The following is a 16936-nucleotide window of genomic DNA, read 5'->3' on the forward strand; positions in this document are numbered from 1 at the left end:
AAACATCTTTATTGGAGTATAATTGCTTTACAATGGTGTGTTAGTTTCTGCTTTACAACAAAGTGAATCAGCTATACATGTACATATATCCCCATATCTCCTCCCTCTTGCGTCACCCTCCCACCCCTCTAGGTGGTCACAAAGCAGAGCTGATCTCCCTGTGCTATGCGGCTGCTTTCCACTAGCTATCTATTTTACATTTGGTAGTATGTATAAGTCCACACCATTCTCTCACTTCGTCCCAGCTCACATCAGAGTTTTTTGAACCAGAAAAAGAGCTTTGGAATTTTCTTCTCTCTTTACGTATAAAAGAATGATAAATCTCATGCCTTCGCTGGAGTCCTGCTTCAAATACAGAGTTGAGAGCTTTGTCTCATTTAAGTCAGCACACAGGCCTGGTGAAAGCATCAAACCCTCTATCTCTTTCAGGCCGGCACAGGTCACTCCTGACAATCATGAAGTAGAGGGCATCTGAAACAGATGAGGCACTGCATATTGAAAGCATTCACATCAACACAAATGAATGAACTTCCAAAGTAAATACTGAATATCTCTAATGGGCCAGACGGGGAGGCCACAAAAAGAATAAGACACAAGCCCTCACAAGTAGCCTGAGATCGTCCCCAGAAGACACGCAATCACCACACAACAGGATTAGTGTGGTGAGAGGGCTAGAGACAGAAGGCTGTGGGTGTAGTGAGGAGAGAGAGTCAAGATCCTGAACAGTCAGAGTAGGTTTCATCTAGGAGATGCTACCTGAGCTGGGGCTTGAAAGTGAAAGAGGAGAGGGAAGAGCACCAAGAAATGAAGAAAGGGGGTGAGTATTCATTATACATGATTAGAAGTGCAGCATGATAATTTGTTATTTGTAAAGATCACTCTGGAGGGTGATGAGGAAGGCAGTACTGGAATTAGAGGCACCAGATAGGAGGCTAATAAACAACATTCATTTAATATATACTGATTAAGTATCTCCTGTGTGCCCAGGCACCATTCTAGGTTCTGTCTAGAGGAGAATAAAGGCAAGCAAATAGGCAACAACAAACTGGCACCATGTCAAGTGCCATGCCCAGGAAATTAGAGGGCACAGCTAGGAGCAGCATCTCCTCAGACCTGAGTAGCTTGGATTGCAGAAATCCAGCTGAAACATACTTGATGCAAAAAGGTAAAAGAATAACAGATTTGAAGGATATTCAGGAGGTAGAACCAACCAGCAGATGCTATTGGGACCCCACATATACCCCTCACTGTTCCCATGTGCCATACAGCTTGCCACTGAAAACATCTCTGAGACTTTACCTGAGGACACTCATGGTTGGCTTGCACAAGAGGCAGGCCAGGAAGCACCAGGCAGTTAGCACGCCTGGGAGTGGTCCTCCACCAACATCAGATAGAAGTCGGTGGGACAACTCTGGGTGCCTTACACAGAGGACCCAGATGGACCGAGTCCCAACTGCCCACATTGGTAACATGCCCATTAACGCACCTTGTCCTGGCTCCCCTCCCTTCCCTGTCTCACTTCCCCATTCTCCTAACAGTGCTTCCTGGAATCACCCCCCAAATAAACTACTTGCACTCAAATCCTTGTCTCAGAGTCCACTTTGGGGAACGCACCCTAAAACAAACAGAAAAACACTTAGTGAAAGATTAGATGGTAAAAATGAAGACAATATGAGGCTATGAGATTTCTAATTTGGGAGACACTGATGCCATCAACTGAGATGAAGACTCTTCAGGATAGGAAGAGGGGTAGATTTGGGGCGGGGGGGAGGGTGCGAGGACAGGATAAATTTGGAAAGACTGACCTTCAGGTGCCCAAGGGACTGTTATCTCAAAATTCCCTGAGTACAAGGTTAAGACTCTTGACTTTGAAAAAAGTGAAACTGAGCAGAAAAGGGACTACACAAGAGGAGAAACCACCAGAAATGAATGTCACTTCTCCCTAAAGGGTAATTACGGTATCTTCCTTTGACCTAAGAGAATACAAAGCCCTAGCTATCTCTTCCAGCCGGTTTCTGTATTCTAGCTTCTCATAGTTGGAGGGACTCACTCCTTTAAAACCATACATCACTCCCCACCAACAGCCAGCAATGGCAGCTGTAGAATCACTGTCTCCACCGTGGAAAAAGGCTCGGTGGGCAAGCTCCTCCCAGGAGTCTCCTGCAGCCAGGATGGCATCGTAGGCAATCATGGGGGCATCGTGTCCACTGCTGCCACCCCAGCCAGAGTAGCTCACGGAGGTGTAGAACTGATCCCTCTCCTTCACATCAAAGGGCTTGGGGAAGGCAGGGGCTGACCTGCCATCCAAAATCCCTCTGAGTTTTAGGTACTTTTTCCATTGGTCTTGGAAGTAAGACCTGTAGGAAGGAAAAAAATCTACAGTCAATTGAAAAAATAAAGTCAAAAGCCATTAGGAAAGGTACCAGATAGATGTATGAGCAGGGAAAGCCATAAGATGACTTCAACTTCTGGTACTAAAATCATATGATATAAAAAAAATCAAAATGAGCTCTACGTGACATTCATTCAATAAATTTTTGCTAAGGAATGATATAAATAAGGCATTGCTACCTGTTGCTACATAAAGAAGATATACAGCAAGCTAACGGTGAGAAATAAAGGTTTGTTTTTCCTGAGTTGAGAATCATGGCAAGTGTCAACTTTCAAGGGTGAACTTTATGTATTTAGCCTGTCATTATATATTTTATTTTATTATTTACTTTATATTATTTTCTTAACAAAAATTGTACATATTCAAGGTTGTATGACATGATGATTTGATATACATATACATAATGAAATGATCACTACCATCAACCTAATTAACACATCATCTCCTTATACGGTTACTATTTTTTTTAAAGAGAGAACTTTGGAACATCATGACCATGGGTGATTTCATTAGAAAGCCTCTGGCCCTTTTTATTCTGAGAAAGGGAATGTGAACTGAATTCAGAAAAAAGGGGAAGATGTGGCCTTACCACTTGTAAATTAGCTAATGGAAAAACCTATCTCTAGATCATTTTAGCCAAGGATTTCACAGTATTATTTGTGTGTCAAGACAACACTGAAAAAACAAGTTCCAGGATATAAGCAGGGAAGTTCATCTCAGTAAAGAATAGCCATAGGGACTTCCCTGGTGGTCCAGTGGTTAAGACTCGGAGCTTCCACTGCAGGGGGCATGGGTTCAATCCCTGGTCAGGGAACTGAGATCCTGCATGCCACGCGGTGTGGCCAGAAAAAAAAAAAGAACAGCCACAAAAGCTATAGAAAACAGGATCCCTACGCATGAGGGAAGCAGTGTAGCTGCCTTACTCCCTGAGGTCTTCACTTGGCGACTTGGTGGCCACCACCACTGGGACTGTACTTGAAATCTTTAGCAGGTGGGTGGGGAGGCAGCTGGATGTGGTGGACGACAGAACTGGATGGTGAGAACCAGGATGGTTGCTATGATCTATGAGTTTTAGGCATACACATGCACGCATGTGTGCACACAGATTCAACCATCTTCTAGCAGGAGCGTGCACCTACAAACTTACCAGTGTTGAAGATTCTGCTCCACGAAGTAGCCTGATTGGACAATGTACTTTTTAGCTTCTGGTAGCACCTCCATCAGTCCTTTTCCCCACTGCTGGGGAGGCTTGCCGTTCACAGCATAGGCTGTAAAGAGAGCAGACACAAGGGCTCCCAGGAAGCCTGTGGGATGGTGGTGGGTCATCCGGCCACTCTCGACGCTCACCTGGATCAGGGTGTCCAGCTGGCTGTGGTGAGGGAACCGGAGACCGATGCACATGGCCCGCACGGCAGCCCCGCAGCCACCCTCATGGCTGTTAAAGGGAATCCTCCAGCCATCGGCTTTGTCTGGCTCCAGCAGCATGGCATTCTGCATTGAGGCACCCCCTGGGGAGAGTCCGGTAGGGCATAGGGTCAGTGTACCAAAGTGAAGGCCCCGCAGGATGAGAGAACCAAGCCCCGTCTCCAACTTTCCTTGATGGAAAGGGAAAGCCATAAAGTATGATGATGAATGTCCCCAAACTCCAGACCCCAAACCCCAGGGCAACATTGTGCCTTACTTACACCAGAGTACTTATACTAGATGCCCTTGGGTTTGTGGAGCGGGGAGCTTTTCATCAGGAGGTGTTATTGGCTGAACTGTATTCCCCAAAATTCATATGTTGAAGCCCTAACCCCTAGTACTTTGGAATGTGACTGTATTTGGAGATAGGGCAGAGGTGATGAAGTTAAAATGAGAATGTTAGGGCAGGCCCCAATTCAGTCTTATCAGTGTCCTAATAAGCAGAGGAAATTTGGAGACACAAAGAGACACCAGGAATGTGTGCTGGGAGAGGGACGGCTAGAAGGAAACTGTCTGCAAACCAAAGAGAAAGGTCTCCTTCAGAAGAAATGAAACCGACACCTTGATCTCAGACTTCTGGCTTCCAAAACAGAGAGAAAATAAATGTCCGTTGTTTAAGCCAGCCGGTCTGTGGTATTTTGTTACAGCAGGTCAAGCTAACTAATACAGGAGGAGCTAGGGGAAAGGCGATTCACATCAGCTGGAGACCCAATGGCTGTAAAAAGTTCCCAAAGTGAGCAGGAACCACTTGTGAGCAACCTGGAACCAGAAAAGGGGTCTCCACATGACCTTTTCCAGTCTTCTTTAAAAAGAAAAAAAAAAAATGTCTTTATTAAAGAAAACTCAGAAGCTACAAATAAGTAAAATGAAAATAAGAAACTATAAATACCCCTATCACCCAGATACAATGATAAACATCTTTGTGTATATTCTTCCAGACCTCTCCCAACAGAGATATACATATATACTTTTAATGAAAATGGGTTCAGAAATGAAATTGAGTTATTTATAGTGAGGTGGATGGACCTAGAGTCTGTCATACAGAATGAAGTAAGTCAAGTCAGAAAGAGAAAAACAAATACCGTATGTTAACCGGGAATAAAGACGTAGACCTACTAGAGAATGGACTTGAGGACATGGGGAGGGAGAAGGGTAAGCTGGGACGAAGTGAGAGAGTGGCACGGACATATATACACTACACACGTAAAATAGATAGCTAGTGGGAAGCAGCCGCATAGCACAGGGAGATCAGCTTGGTGCTTTGTGACCACCTAGAAGGGTGGAATAGGGAGGGTGGGAGGCAGGGAGACGCAAGAGGGAAGAGATATGGGGACATATGTATATGTATAACTGATTCACTTTGTTATAAAGCAGAAAGTACCACACCGTTGTAAAGCAATTATACTCCAATAAAGATGTTTAAAAAAAAAAAAAGAAAGAAAATGGGTTCATAAGATACATAGTGTTTTGTAACCTAATTTTTTTAACTTAATATACAATATCTTTCCATATTGGTAAATATTTATCTGCATAATTTAAATGGCTGCAGATGTGTCACCATAATTAAATAAATTACAGAACATTCAGGTTATTTCTATTTCTGTCACAACTATAAAAACTAATGTCTCCTTGATATTTAAATCTCATTCAACATTTTTAATGATTTCCTTGGGCCTGTTTTATTCTCCACTTGCCCAGGACCTCCACTGGCTGCTCTCACCTGGTGCCCGGCCTTTCATGTCTCCCATGCAGTCTTGGTAATGCTTAGCAAGGATGGAATACAGGTGAGTCAAGTCCGAGACTTTGCCGGCTTCCAGGAGAGCGTCTGCCGTGGCCAGGTGCATCACCGTGTCATCACTGACTCTCCACCTCTCCACATCTATGGCATCCAAGCCGCCAAGCTGGGCCAGCTGCCTGTGAATCTTTTCCCCATTCCGGAGGAACTCCCACTTCCCGTTGAAGTACCCCAAGGCATCTCCAGCTGCACTCAGCACCATGGCTGCCACATACTTCTTGATCAGTTCCCCGCTCATAGTGAGGCTGTCTCTGGGGGAATATAAAGACACACAGAGGATGGGGAGAAAAAAAAAATCAGAAAAAATAATAGCCCTATCTACATTTTACTGAGCACTCACACCTTGCAGGCACAGTATTAAGGACATCTCATTTAATCCTCACAACCACTCTATGGGGTAGTGGAATAGGCCCATTTTACAGATGAGTAAATCAGCCACGCAGAATCAGAAATGTTATGTGACTTATCTTAGGTCAAAGAGCTAATTAATGGCAGGGCTGGCATTCCAACTTAGATCCATCTGACTCCAAAGCCCACAATTTAACTACGATTCCATCTTTGCCTCTCCGTGAGTGGCAAGCCCATTAAATTCTACAAGTCAAACCAAGCTTGTCATTTTCTCTTTTTAGTTTGAATTTGGCCTTGGAATGCATCCCTCCTTTACTTAACTATTAACACTTTCCATAGGCATCACAATGCACTGTTTGCAAAGCACCTGCACATCCTGCCTCGTAAGTAGGCCCGGATTACAGTGTGCACTTCACAGATATTGCAGCACTACTTACAATAGCCAGGTCATGGAAGCAACCTAAATGCCCATCGACAGACGAATGGATAAAGAAGATGTGGTTCATATATACAATGGAATATTACTCAGCCATAAAAAGGAACGAAATTGGGTCATTTGTAGAGACGTGGATGGATCTAGAGACTGTCATACAGAGTGAAGTAAGTCAGAAAGAAAAAAACAAATATCGTATATTAACACATATGTGTGGAACCTAGAAAAATGGTACAGATGAACCAGTCTGCAGGGCAGAAATAGAGACACAGATATAGAGAACGAACGTATGGACACCAAGGGGGGAAAGAGGTGGGGGTGGGTGGCTGGGGTGTGATGAATTGGGCGATTGGGATTGACATGTATACACTGATGTGTATAAAATTGATGACTAATAAGAACCTGCTGTATAAAAAAAAATAAAATTACAAAAAAAAAAAAAAAAAACAGGGTCAGAAAGAGTAAATTCACAGAAGCAACAAATGGAGGCACTGGGACCCAAATCTTCTGATTCTGGGCACTTGCCTCAGCACAGACCTACTTACCTTGAGCAAGCTCTTTGTGCTTCACCCTCCACATCTGTAAAGTGGTGGCAAAAACAGTAACAACCTCGTGGGTTTGTTATGAGGAGTAAGTGAATTAATTTTTTTTTTTGAATTAATTTTTATAAAGCACCTAGAACAGTGCTTCGCACATAGTAAGCAGTATTTTTATTATTCATACACAACCAGGGAAAATGATTTTTCTATTAATTGAACTAGAAGACTGTACTTTCTCCCACAACCTTCCTTTCAACAGCAATATTTAAATTTTGTTTTCCTTCTAAATGATTGAGTTCTAGAGTCCTGGGGTCTCAGCCAACACTCTCTCCATGAATCTAATCCCCAGTAAAGTGCTGGTTTCCCTGTCGGTGCGTTTCCAGTTCCCCATTGTGCCCTATAGCCTAAGTTCAAGTCCTTGGGCTTCCAAGAGTCCTCCTCCTGCTGCACTGCTGTGGGCCAGGAAATACAGACTGGCAAGCACCTGAGAAAAATGATGACAGATTGAGCAGACCATTATTGAGTTACTGATCATGCCGAGTTTCCTGGTTCCCAAAGGCTATTTGTAAAACATTACTTACATATTTTATTGTTTGTAAATGATGCTTAGGAACTGGCGTTCTGGGCCGATAGTCCTGGCTCTGCCCAGAATCAGGTGTGTGAACGTGGACAAGCCACCCATCCTGGATCTCAACTTCCCCATAGTAAATTGGATTGCGGGGCAGGAGGGGAGCTACGGAGGCAGCCTGGGCTCCTGTCTCTGCGCTGAGTGCTTCAGAGACCAAGCTTAGTTGGCTTCTGAAGACCAATCTTTAACCCTCTGTACCCTCTTTCAAAGACCTCAGATTCTTTTTTGTAATTCCTCTGGCTCCACCCGAATGTGTTTTTGTGAGTTTTGAGTGAGGCTGGGGGCGATGACCACCCTGTTCTGTGGGGAAATTTCCTTTAGCTTTGACACCGTACTGCTCTGGCCTCCGCTCTCAGAACGCTGATATTCTCTAAACTCCTCTAACTTTTACAGTTTACAGGCTCATCCCCGAACTATAAATTCACAACTGAGATCTGGGCAGCTGCTTCCCGGCAGTCCTCTGCTACTTTTTGGCGGGGGGCGGGGGGGTTGCACGCGAGTGGGGAAACAGGTCCAGGCCGACAAGGGGTTGGGGGTGGCCCCCGGGGCACCGCGGGGAAGGAGCGCGCGGGGGACGCAGGCGAGGAGGGTGGGGAGGAGGAGCAGGCGGCGGCACTGGTCGCCGGTAGACGAGGAGCGCGAGTGTGGGAGCCGACAGCGGGGAGGGGTACCTGGTGGCCGCGAGGAGGGCACGGCGCGCGGGCTCAGGGCGGGGCCGGGCGCGGGGAAGTCTGGGTGCGAGGAGGCCCAGGGCGGGCCCCGGCGCCATGTCCGCGGACCACACCCAAGTTCAACGGAGCTGGACGAGTGCCGGGCGCCGCTTTGGCTCGGGCGAGGCGTGGAGCGTTTTGCGCCCGGGCCGGGCGGCGGGACCCGCGTCACCGGCGCGGAGGGTGCCGGGGATTACCAGGCGCCGCGAATTGACGCTGCTCCGCTCCCACCCCCCACCCCCGCTTTTGAGAGATTGTTGGGGACTCACGTGTGACCCCGGGTTGACGCCTCGGCCTTTCCTCCAGTCCAGCTCCTCTGGGCAGTGGACATCGTGTGGCCCCTGACTCGGAAAAGGGTGTTTAGTGTGTGCGCGGCCTTTGTCACGGTTTGGACCCCTCACTCATAAAATGGGACAATAATAGTACCTACCTCTTAGGTTGGCTGTTAGAATTTAATTAATTTTAACTCTTTTCATTTGTTTGGTTGCAGAATATAATTTTTTCATCCTGATAGCAAAGAAAAGCAAAGAAAAACCAAGAGTATTTTTGTCCAAATAAATAATATCATCTGAAAAATACTAGAATCACCATATGCAAGTATTCTATATACTTCTCAAGACTTTTTGATTTGCTGTGCTTATCTTTCTCGCTACAGGCATTAAACACCTACTGTGTACCAGGTGGATGCTAGGTCCTGGCACAGACCTGCTCTCATGGACTGCACCCAGCTGAGTCATCTCATCTTAGCCTGTTGATTTGTTTTTTAATAAAATGTTCCTTTTTTAATGATAAAAAATAATGCATACTTACAGTAGAAAAGTTGAGAAAACTTTTAGAAATCTCTCTTAAAAACCACATCTCTCAGGGACTTCCCTGGTGGTACAGCGCTTAAGAATCCACCTGCCGATGCAGGGGACACGGGTTGGAGCCCGGGTCCGGGAAGATCCCACATGCCAGGGAGCAACTAGACCTGTGAGCCATAACTACCGAGCCCGCGTGCTGCAACTACTGAAACCCACGCGCCTAGAGCCCGTGCTCCACAACAAGAGAAGCCACCACAGTGAGAAGCCCCTGCTCGCTGCTACTAGAGAAAAGCCTGCGCGCAGCAACAAAGACCCAATGCAGCCAAAAATAAATAAATAAATAAATAAATAAAAACTCTCATGTGTTCACAAAGATAAATGTTTCTGGATTTCTTTGCAGAATTGCAAAGAAAATTGGAAATAACCTCAATATCTGTTTAGAGTGGAGAATGAGTTTCCTTCTCCTAAATTAGGGCATAATTATGAATAAATTATTCATAATTATGAATTATTATAATTACATTTCCAAAAAGGTAGACATTTAAATCAGTAGACTTTGGGTAAATAATCAGGCTCAAAAGGGAAGAGCTTGGAGACATTTCATTAAGTAAAAAAATCAAGTTTTCGAGTGAGTAATATACATGGTCTATTTATGTAAGAAAAAAGAGCTCTGTGTGTGTGTGTAAAATGACTGAAAGAATACATGTCACATTGTTAGTAATGATTATAATTACCTCTCAGGAGGCTAATGGGATAGCTTGCTGGGAGTAGGGAGAGAGAGCAAGGGAAAATTTTCACATTAAGAATTTTTCTTTTACATGTAGAAAGAAATTTTAGAAAGCACAGAAAAAAAACACATTCCACCACTCAGATTTTAAATACTTAGAATCTGTATTTTATGCACATTAAAAAAAATCAGGTCATTTTGTATATACAATTTTATATCCTTTTTTAAACCACTGAGCTTCACATTGTAAGCATTTCTCTGTGTCATTTGTGATAGTATCATTATTATAATTGAGTCCAAATGTTCAGATAAGGTAATGCCTCTAGGGTAAACTCCTTTCACGTTGATCCGAAGAATGAGACTCTGATGTTCAGTTCCTCTCCAACCATACCATGGCCAAGGCTAGTTCAACAGAAGGAAAACAGAAGCATAGATAACTGAAAAACAGGAGATTAAACAAATCTTTGCCACTTCATGGGCCTGAATGTGTAATACCATGCCACCATGCCTCATTAAATCATGAGAGCTAAAATTAAAAAAACAAAAAGAGCTAACAGGAAATGGTTAATAGACAGGGCCCCTTGAACTCTGCAGCAAACACAAAATAACAAAACGTTTCAAAGGAAAAAGGGACCACAGAATAGGACCACAACACACATCTGTTAAAATGATATAAAGGTGGGTAAAAAATGAAGTAGAGGCTTTTTAGAAGAAAACAGAAGAAAGCTAGTCCAGGAGAAATAAGCCAAAAGCGACTGTTCACATACATATTCTGTATCATTAACTCACTTCAGAAGACTCAGTGAGCATCTGTGCTGGTTAATTTTATGTATCAACGTGGCTAGGAAATAGTACCCAGATATTTGGTCAAACATTTTCTAGATGTTTCTGTGAAGATATTTTTAAGATGAGATTAACATTGAAATCAGTAGACATGGAGCCAGCTGATTATCTTCCATGTAAGTGGGCCTTACCTATTCAGTTGAAGGCCTTAATAGAAAAAAGACTGCTCTCAGCCAAGGAAGAAGAAATTCTACCAGCAGACTGTCTTCAGATGGAGCTGCTACTTCAACTCTTAACCTGCGTCTGCTGCTTGCTGGCCTATCCTGCAGGTTTTGGACTTGCCAGCCTTCACAATCTCGTGAGCCAATTCTTTAAAATCAATCTCTCTCTCTTTCCATATATGTATTGGTCCTGTTTCTCTGGAGAACCCTGACTGATACGGCATATAAAATGTGCTAGACACTTTGCTAGGCGCTCCATGCAGCTACTGAGGTAGGGCAAGAATCACACAAATAGAGGAGACTTTGTAGGGTATAATGACATTAGGCCACGGGCACTGTGACAAAGGAGAATGTGCAAAGTACAAGGTGGGCAAATATAAGAGAGACATTATCAGCTTACAGCGTTCACAGAGGCATCTAGAGAAAATTATGTCTGGGCTAATTTTTAAAGAACAATTAAAAGACAAACTAAAGTTTCCAGAAATCCAGAAACAGCCGGAGCAGCTAGTGCACAAGAGAAGCAAAGATTTTTTTAAAAAAGTAAAAGCAAAGATGCAAGTTTAGGTTGACATTTCCTCCCCAGTAATGCACGGTTGCTCGGTGCCTCCTCAGTCCTGAGGCATGAGTTATTTTCCAGTCAGGCCTGTCACCGGGTTATGAGAGCAGTCACGGTCTTAAGCTTTCTCCTTTCCATCTTACTGAATCATTTCCAAACACATATTTGGTAAGATTGAATACCAGCTTTGCACAATGGAAATCAGGTATCCGCTTGAAGGATTTTATTTTTATTTTTTTTAAGATTTTTTTTAATGTGGACCATTTTTAGTCTTTATTGAATTTGTTACAATATTGCTTCTGTTTTATGTTTTGTTTTTTTGGCCACAAGGCATGTGGGATCTTAACTCCCCGACCAGGGATCGAACCCACACCCCCTGCATTGGAAGGCAAAGTCTTAACCACTGGACCGCCAGGGAAGTCCCCCCGCTTGAAGGATTTTAAAGAAGGCTAGGAAAGAACTTGAAGATCAGCTTATCAACAGGCTCTCTGGCCACTAGTCCCAAAGTACTTTTTAAAAATAGAATCCATATGTACATAAGAGCAAAGTTTAAATCACAAAATGTTAGCGTCAGAAGGGATATTTGCACAACCTGTTACTTTATAGTGAGGAAACTGAGGCCCAGTGAAGTGAAGAGGGTCACACAAGCAGAGAGAAGTAGGCCTGGAGGCCACTGTCTCTGAACTGTCAGTCCAGGACTTCTTCCATTCTCTGTACTGCCATTTACACAAACTTTGAAATGATATGCTAGAGTAAACCCTGAGTTCTTTAACGCTCTGAACCTCCTGAATCTGATTTTTAAAATATTTCATGCTCCTTCCAAAAGACGCCTCTGCTTTATGACAGTGTAAAAGTAGCATTTAAAGAAAGGTCTAAGATATGTGCTGTAATTCTAATAAGCAGGCAGTAATCGAGTATGGCAGAGGGTGGGGATGGGAACACTGAGTGGAGAGATAAGGAGATACAAATTGGTGTTTTAAAAGCTGGCAGTGGCTTCTATCCTTCTAAGCAGAACAGAAAGAGAACTGGGGGAAGTCCATATTCCTGCCTGCCCCTCTTCCCCCATGTTCCCGAGTGCTCTAGTTGTAAGTTGTTTTTTCCCAGCCTTTGATCTGGAGACCCACGTAGATTTTAAAAACCTTCTTTGGTACATTTTCTACCAGATGGCCTCCACTGCTCTGCTTCTCCCAGTCCTGCTGGGATTTCCCACAGGGAGGGAAGCTCAGCTGGTCAGCCGAGTCCCCACACTCCCCTTCCCGGCTTTGCAGTGGACCTTCTGGCCACAGTGCTTCTGGCCACAGGCTCATCCTAAAGGAACTTCACTGCCCACAAGACTGGCTCTCAGTGGGTGAAAATATAGCTTCCAGGAAACGGAAAGGAACTACTCCTTAAACTAAAAACCTGGGGAGCCTTGCTAAAGTTCCCTGCCTGTGCCCAACCCCCCTACCCCTACCCCCACCCCCTACCCCTCCCTCCCCCACTCCACCCCCTCCCCACCCCTCCCCCACTCCCTCCCTCCCCACCCCTCCCCCCACCCCCAGCCTCTGCTCCACAACCCCTCCATCAGGGTCAGCCTAGGCTAACCTACCTGAATCCACTCTCATTTTTGTTTCTAGAAGAATCCTCGGGACTATGGGTAGAGAAAAACCTAGTCAGGGGACATTTAGTTGCTCTCAGATTTTTAGCCCTCTCCTCCTCCCTCTGATGAGGTGTCAGTTCCCTCATCCTTGGTCTCTGGCGTTCATTCCTAAAACTGCTCTTTGGAGAGAACTGAAGTTTGGGGTGGGAATCTAAAAAGAGTGAGAGTGAAACCAAGACTTCACAGAGGAAGCCGGTTTAGGCAGGTTTCCTAGTAGTGACAGCCACTGGAGAGTCCCTCAACCTCCCCCTGTGGACACCAGCAAAATCAGTTCCAGGATCGGGAGGCAGTCAGTGTGAGGGTGCTGTTAAGGCCCTTCACTCCATCAAATTCTGCTCTTCACGGGACAGTCCTTGTATAAATTGGGCTGCAAATGGCCAGATTTGTTCTCCTATTCAAATAGCAGCTAAATGTGTCTGTGCAAGGTATACTTTAAATGTTGCCCTTTCTGGGAAGAGTTGGTGAGAGATAAATTCTCCCTTTCCACTAAAAGCCATGCAATTTCTCTTTAATTTTATGCATGGAATTAGACTACTCCCCTACCCCCCTTTTTTTGAAATATGGAGACCATGACCTTTTGTTAAAGATTGTTTTTCCCCTAGATTACTTTGTCACTAAGAAACAAAGGGCAGCTATCTATTTCACTTTTCAGGAAAATATGCAAGAAAGAAGAAAGAGGAGAGGGAGGAGAAGGGGAGGAGGAAGGAGAAGAAGAAAGAAGGAGGAGAGTAAAGGAAGGTGGTTACTTTGTCTAAGGGATAGTTAAATAGTTTACTGTGTTTAAGCAGTAAACACCCTACTGTTCAATCTTTAATGGGCTGTTCACTTGTCTCTTCAGCTTTCATTTATTCAAGCTTGATTTCATGACAGCTACACTGTCCCATTATGAAAGCACCAAAATCATCTCTGTATTCTTCTACTGCCAGATGGTTGGCTCCTTACTGTTTCTTGGGGAACAAGGAAAATGAAATACAAACTGAAAAAAGTATGACTTTTGTAACTTTGCCAGCAGCCCTAATGGACAGTGTGGGTAGGGGGATAGCAGCCATTGTCTGTGGTAACTCAATCCCCAGAATTCTAGAATCACAAACTGCTGGGATTCCAGGGAAGGCCCCTACCCTCAGGCAGAGAAGCCCAAACGCTGATGGATACAGGGTTTGTCTCTTCTCTTAAAGGATCAAGTAATAAAACACTGCAACTTCCTCTGAAATTTGCCCTTTCCAGTTTCAACACAAAAAAAACAAAACCAAAAACAAATAAAACTTCCTTAAACACAACCAAAATATCACCGGCTTTAATTTAAGATTATTTTCTCTCTAGTTTGGTTATCCACAGAAGTGAAGGGCATTTACATCCATTAAAAGTTCAAGGCAAATAAACAGGAACACCTCAAGGCAGTGAAAGATCATTATCAAGAACCTCAAAACTCCTTGGCCAGTCTTAAAAATATCTCAGCTCTCCTTTGATTGCTCTTTTCTCTGAATTACCCAGTTTAACATCTGTTTTATGATTGCTTGTTACTTTTTTCTGGATCCATTTCTACATTTAGTTTGAAACTGAATGTTATATTTCAATCAGGATCTGAGCTCATGTTGAAAGATAACAAAGATAATTCCAGGCCATGGTATGTCTTATTTCCACTCATACCTCCCAATATTTTGTTGCCGTTTTCACCACCCTGAAGCCTCAGATTTGGCTGGTTGCTCTGGTCTTTTCCTGTGACTGCTTGTTTCTTTTTCTTAGGGTCTGTCCATTTTGCTCTTATCTCTCTCCTGTTCTGTTCACCTTTGCATCCACAGTGCTTGATACAATTCTAGGCACACAGTAGGCACTCAGTAAATTGGGGGAATTGGCTAGATGTGACAAAGGAGTGGTACAGACGTTAGGAGCTCAGAGAAGGGAAAGAGCAGATGGGGATTAGAAGAGTCAAGGAGAGTTTATTGAGGAAGTGACATTTGGAACGCTCCTTTATGGAAGGAAGATGTTTGGATGGGTAGAGAGGATGGGGAAAGGCGGTGTAGGAATTATGGCAGAGTCAAGGTTTTCAGGCACAGAGTAGAGTGCCAAATGCAGGAGGGAGAGAGGCAGTGGGCAATAGGGAAGGAGCCCTCCGTTTAGATCAGGGTTAGCTCTGAATGTCCACTTCTCTTTTCGTTTTAAGAATTCTGGTGATTTCCATCTCAGAGAACCAGAAAGAATGTGAGAGTGTGCAAAGAAGAGGTGACCGCTCTCACACTGGTGGCTTTTTCCACAGCTTTAGCAGACTGTGGCACCAATCGGGAGCTCCGTGGTCTTAAAGCCCAGGTCTGGCCACCCCATTCTGGGTGCAGGCTATATAGATGGGTTTGAATGAAGCTGAGAAAGGAGTCAAAGGGGCTCCACTGAGAGGCTGAAAGTCACTGCAACAACACTCCATAGCAGAAATCAGGGTGCTTGTTGCCAGGTGGGTGCCCTGGGGAACTGACCTGAAACAGAGGTCAGAAAGCTTCTTGGGACTCTTCACTGCTGGGATTGCAGCCAGTCTTGTTAGAAAAACCAAAAACATGACTTCCTGAAAATTTTTGTTAATGCAAAAAAATGGGTTTGTTTCTTTGGCAACAGAGAGTCCACTGTGGGAAAAGGGTTTTCTCAGCACCTCAGCTGCCCTAGCACCTTGGACCCTGAGTACTGAATATGCAAAAACTTTGCAGTAGCCCTGGGGTCCAGCCCGACCCTGCCCTGTGGTACAGTTTTAACTCAGCCTGGCTTTTATCAGCTTGAGGAGAGTGAAACAGCTCTAAGGTCAAGAGAGGAAAGATTGAATCACCATTTTACAAAGATCACCCTGTTCACAGGCAAAACCAAGTGTATTGTATTTACCATATTCATATATCATGTCTCCTATCATTTTATTTTTTTCCTCTAAATTGACTCACCTTTTTACTTCTACACATTTATTTTAGATGGGAAACTATTGTATCTCTACCATATAAGTATCCCTCCTGCCTTAGCCTAGATTCTCCAGAAAGCAAAGTTAGTTACAAAGCCCTAGATTGTTGGGAATGTAAGTCCAGTGGTGCAGGACAGGGGAATTGAAACAGGGAAGGAAGAAAAGCCATTACAATTGTGCCTTACCACGTTGGCCTCTGCTGCAGGCAACTGGTACTCCATCCCACCCGGACCTTCTGGAAAGCCTCATGAAATGTGTCTCTCAACTCTCCATCTGGGTGACAAAAGTGGTAAGCAGTCATCCATCATCTTCCAGCCCCTATTGGTCAAGAGTAGCTCCATGGGTTTTAAGTGCCTCATATTTCCAAGTTGCACATGCTTCAGTACGGAATTTCCAAGGAGATCCCATGCCAAGGCAACAGAGAAGCCCCAGCGCCAGAAGCAGACTAAGAGAGGTGCAGGCTCAGACAAGGTGCTCTCAGGTTCCACGGGTACAAAAGAGATCCGCTGGACCAACATGGGTTGGCTGCTCACCCATGGAATGCTCCAGAATTCTACACAGAGGTGGCAGGCTGGTTGGAAATTGTCAGGGGAGGACTGAAATCTTCCTTACCCCACCCCTTGTTTCTGTCGCTGTGTTCACCTGAGGGTTACTCTACCGGGGCTGGGGTGACTGGGGTACAATGTCCAACTTGGCTAGCAGGCGCCCACTCTGTGAAGATGGTGGGGGTGGAGGGGTGGGAGTGTAGGTAAGGGTGGCCTTGTAAGCTAAGCACTCTCCCAAAGTGTCCACTACACATGAGATGGGTGGTCCACTGCTGCAGTGGCATGACTGTGACTAGGGAGGGGTACTTCTTGGTGCTAAAACAAAACTTGAGATCAGCACAGACACAGCCAGCCCATGACCACCAAAGTCGATGGGTCGGCCCCTCCCACCGTGGGGCACCTTTCTACTCTCTCCCCCAGGCTG

At 44.7% G+C, this 16936-nt stretch overlaps 1 protein-coding gene across 3 annotated transcripts; it reads right to left on the reverse strand.

The window, feature by feature from the left end:
* On the reverse strand, positions 1-8494 carry ADPRH (ADP-ribosylarginine hydrolase). Of its 3 annotated transcripts, XM_067034535.1 has the most exons (5): positions 8271-8394; positions 6978-7011; positions 5577-5902; positions 3540-3900; positions 1-2357 (listed from the first exon to the last, which is right to left on the reverse strand). In XM_067034535.1, the coding sequence occupies exons 3-5, from the start codon at positions 5887-5889 to the stop codon at positions 1943-1945; spliced, it is 1089 nt and encodes a 362-aa protein (XP_066890636.1). In that variant the 5' UTR covers positions 5890-5902; positions 6978-7011; positions 8271-8394; the 3' UTR covers positions 1-1942. The 3 variants fall into 3 exon arrangements, with proteins under 3 accessions (XP_066890636.1, XP_058920726.1, XP_066890637.1); XM_059064743.2 differs by lacking the exon at positions 6978-7011 and having other exon boundaries at positions 8271-8494; XM_067034536.1 differs by lacking the exon at positions 6978-7011 and having other exon boundaries at positions 7553-8290.
* Positions 8495-16936: the final 8442 nt, after the last annotated feature.

The sequence above is a fragment of the Kogia breviceps genome, chromosome 5 (genome assembly GCF_026419965.1).
Source record: "Kogia breviceps isolate mKogBre1 chromosome 5, mKogBre1 haplotype 1, whole genome shotgun sequence".
NCBI classification, from domain to species: domain Eukaryota; kingdom Metazoa; phylum Chordata; class Mammalia; order Artiodactyla; family Physeteridae; genus Kogia; species Kogia breviceps.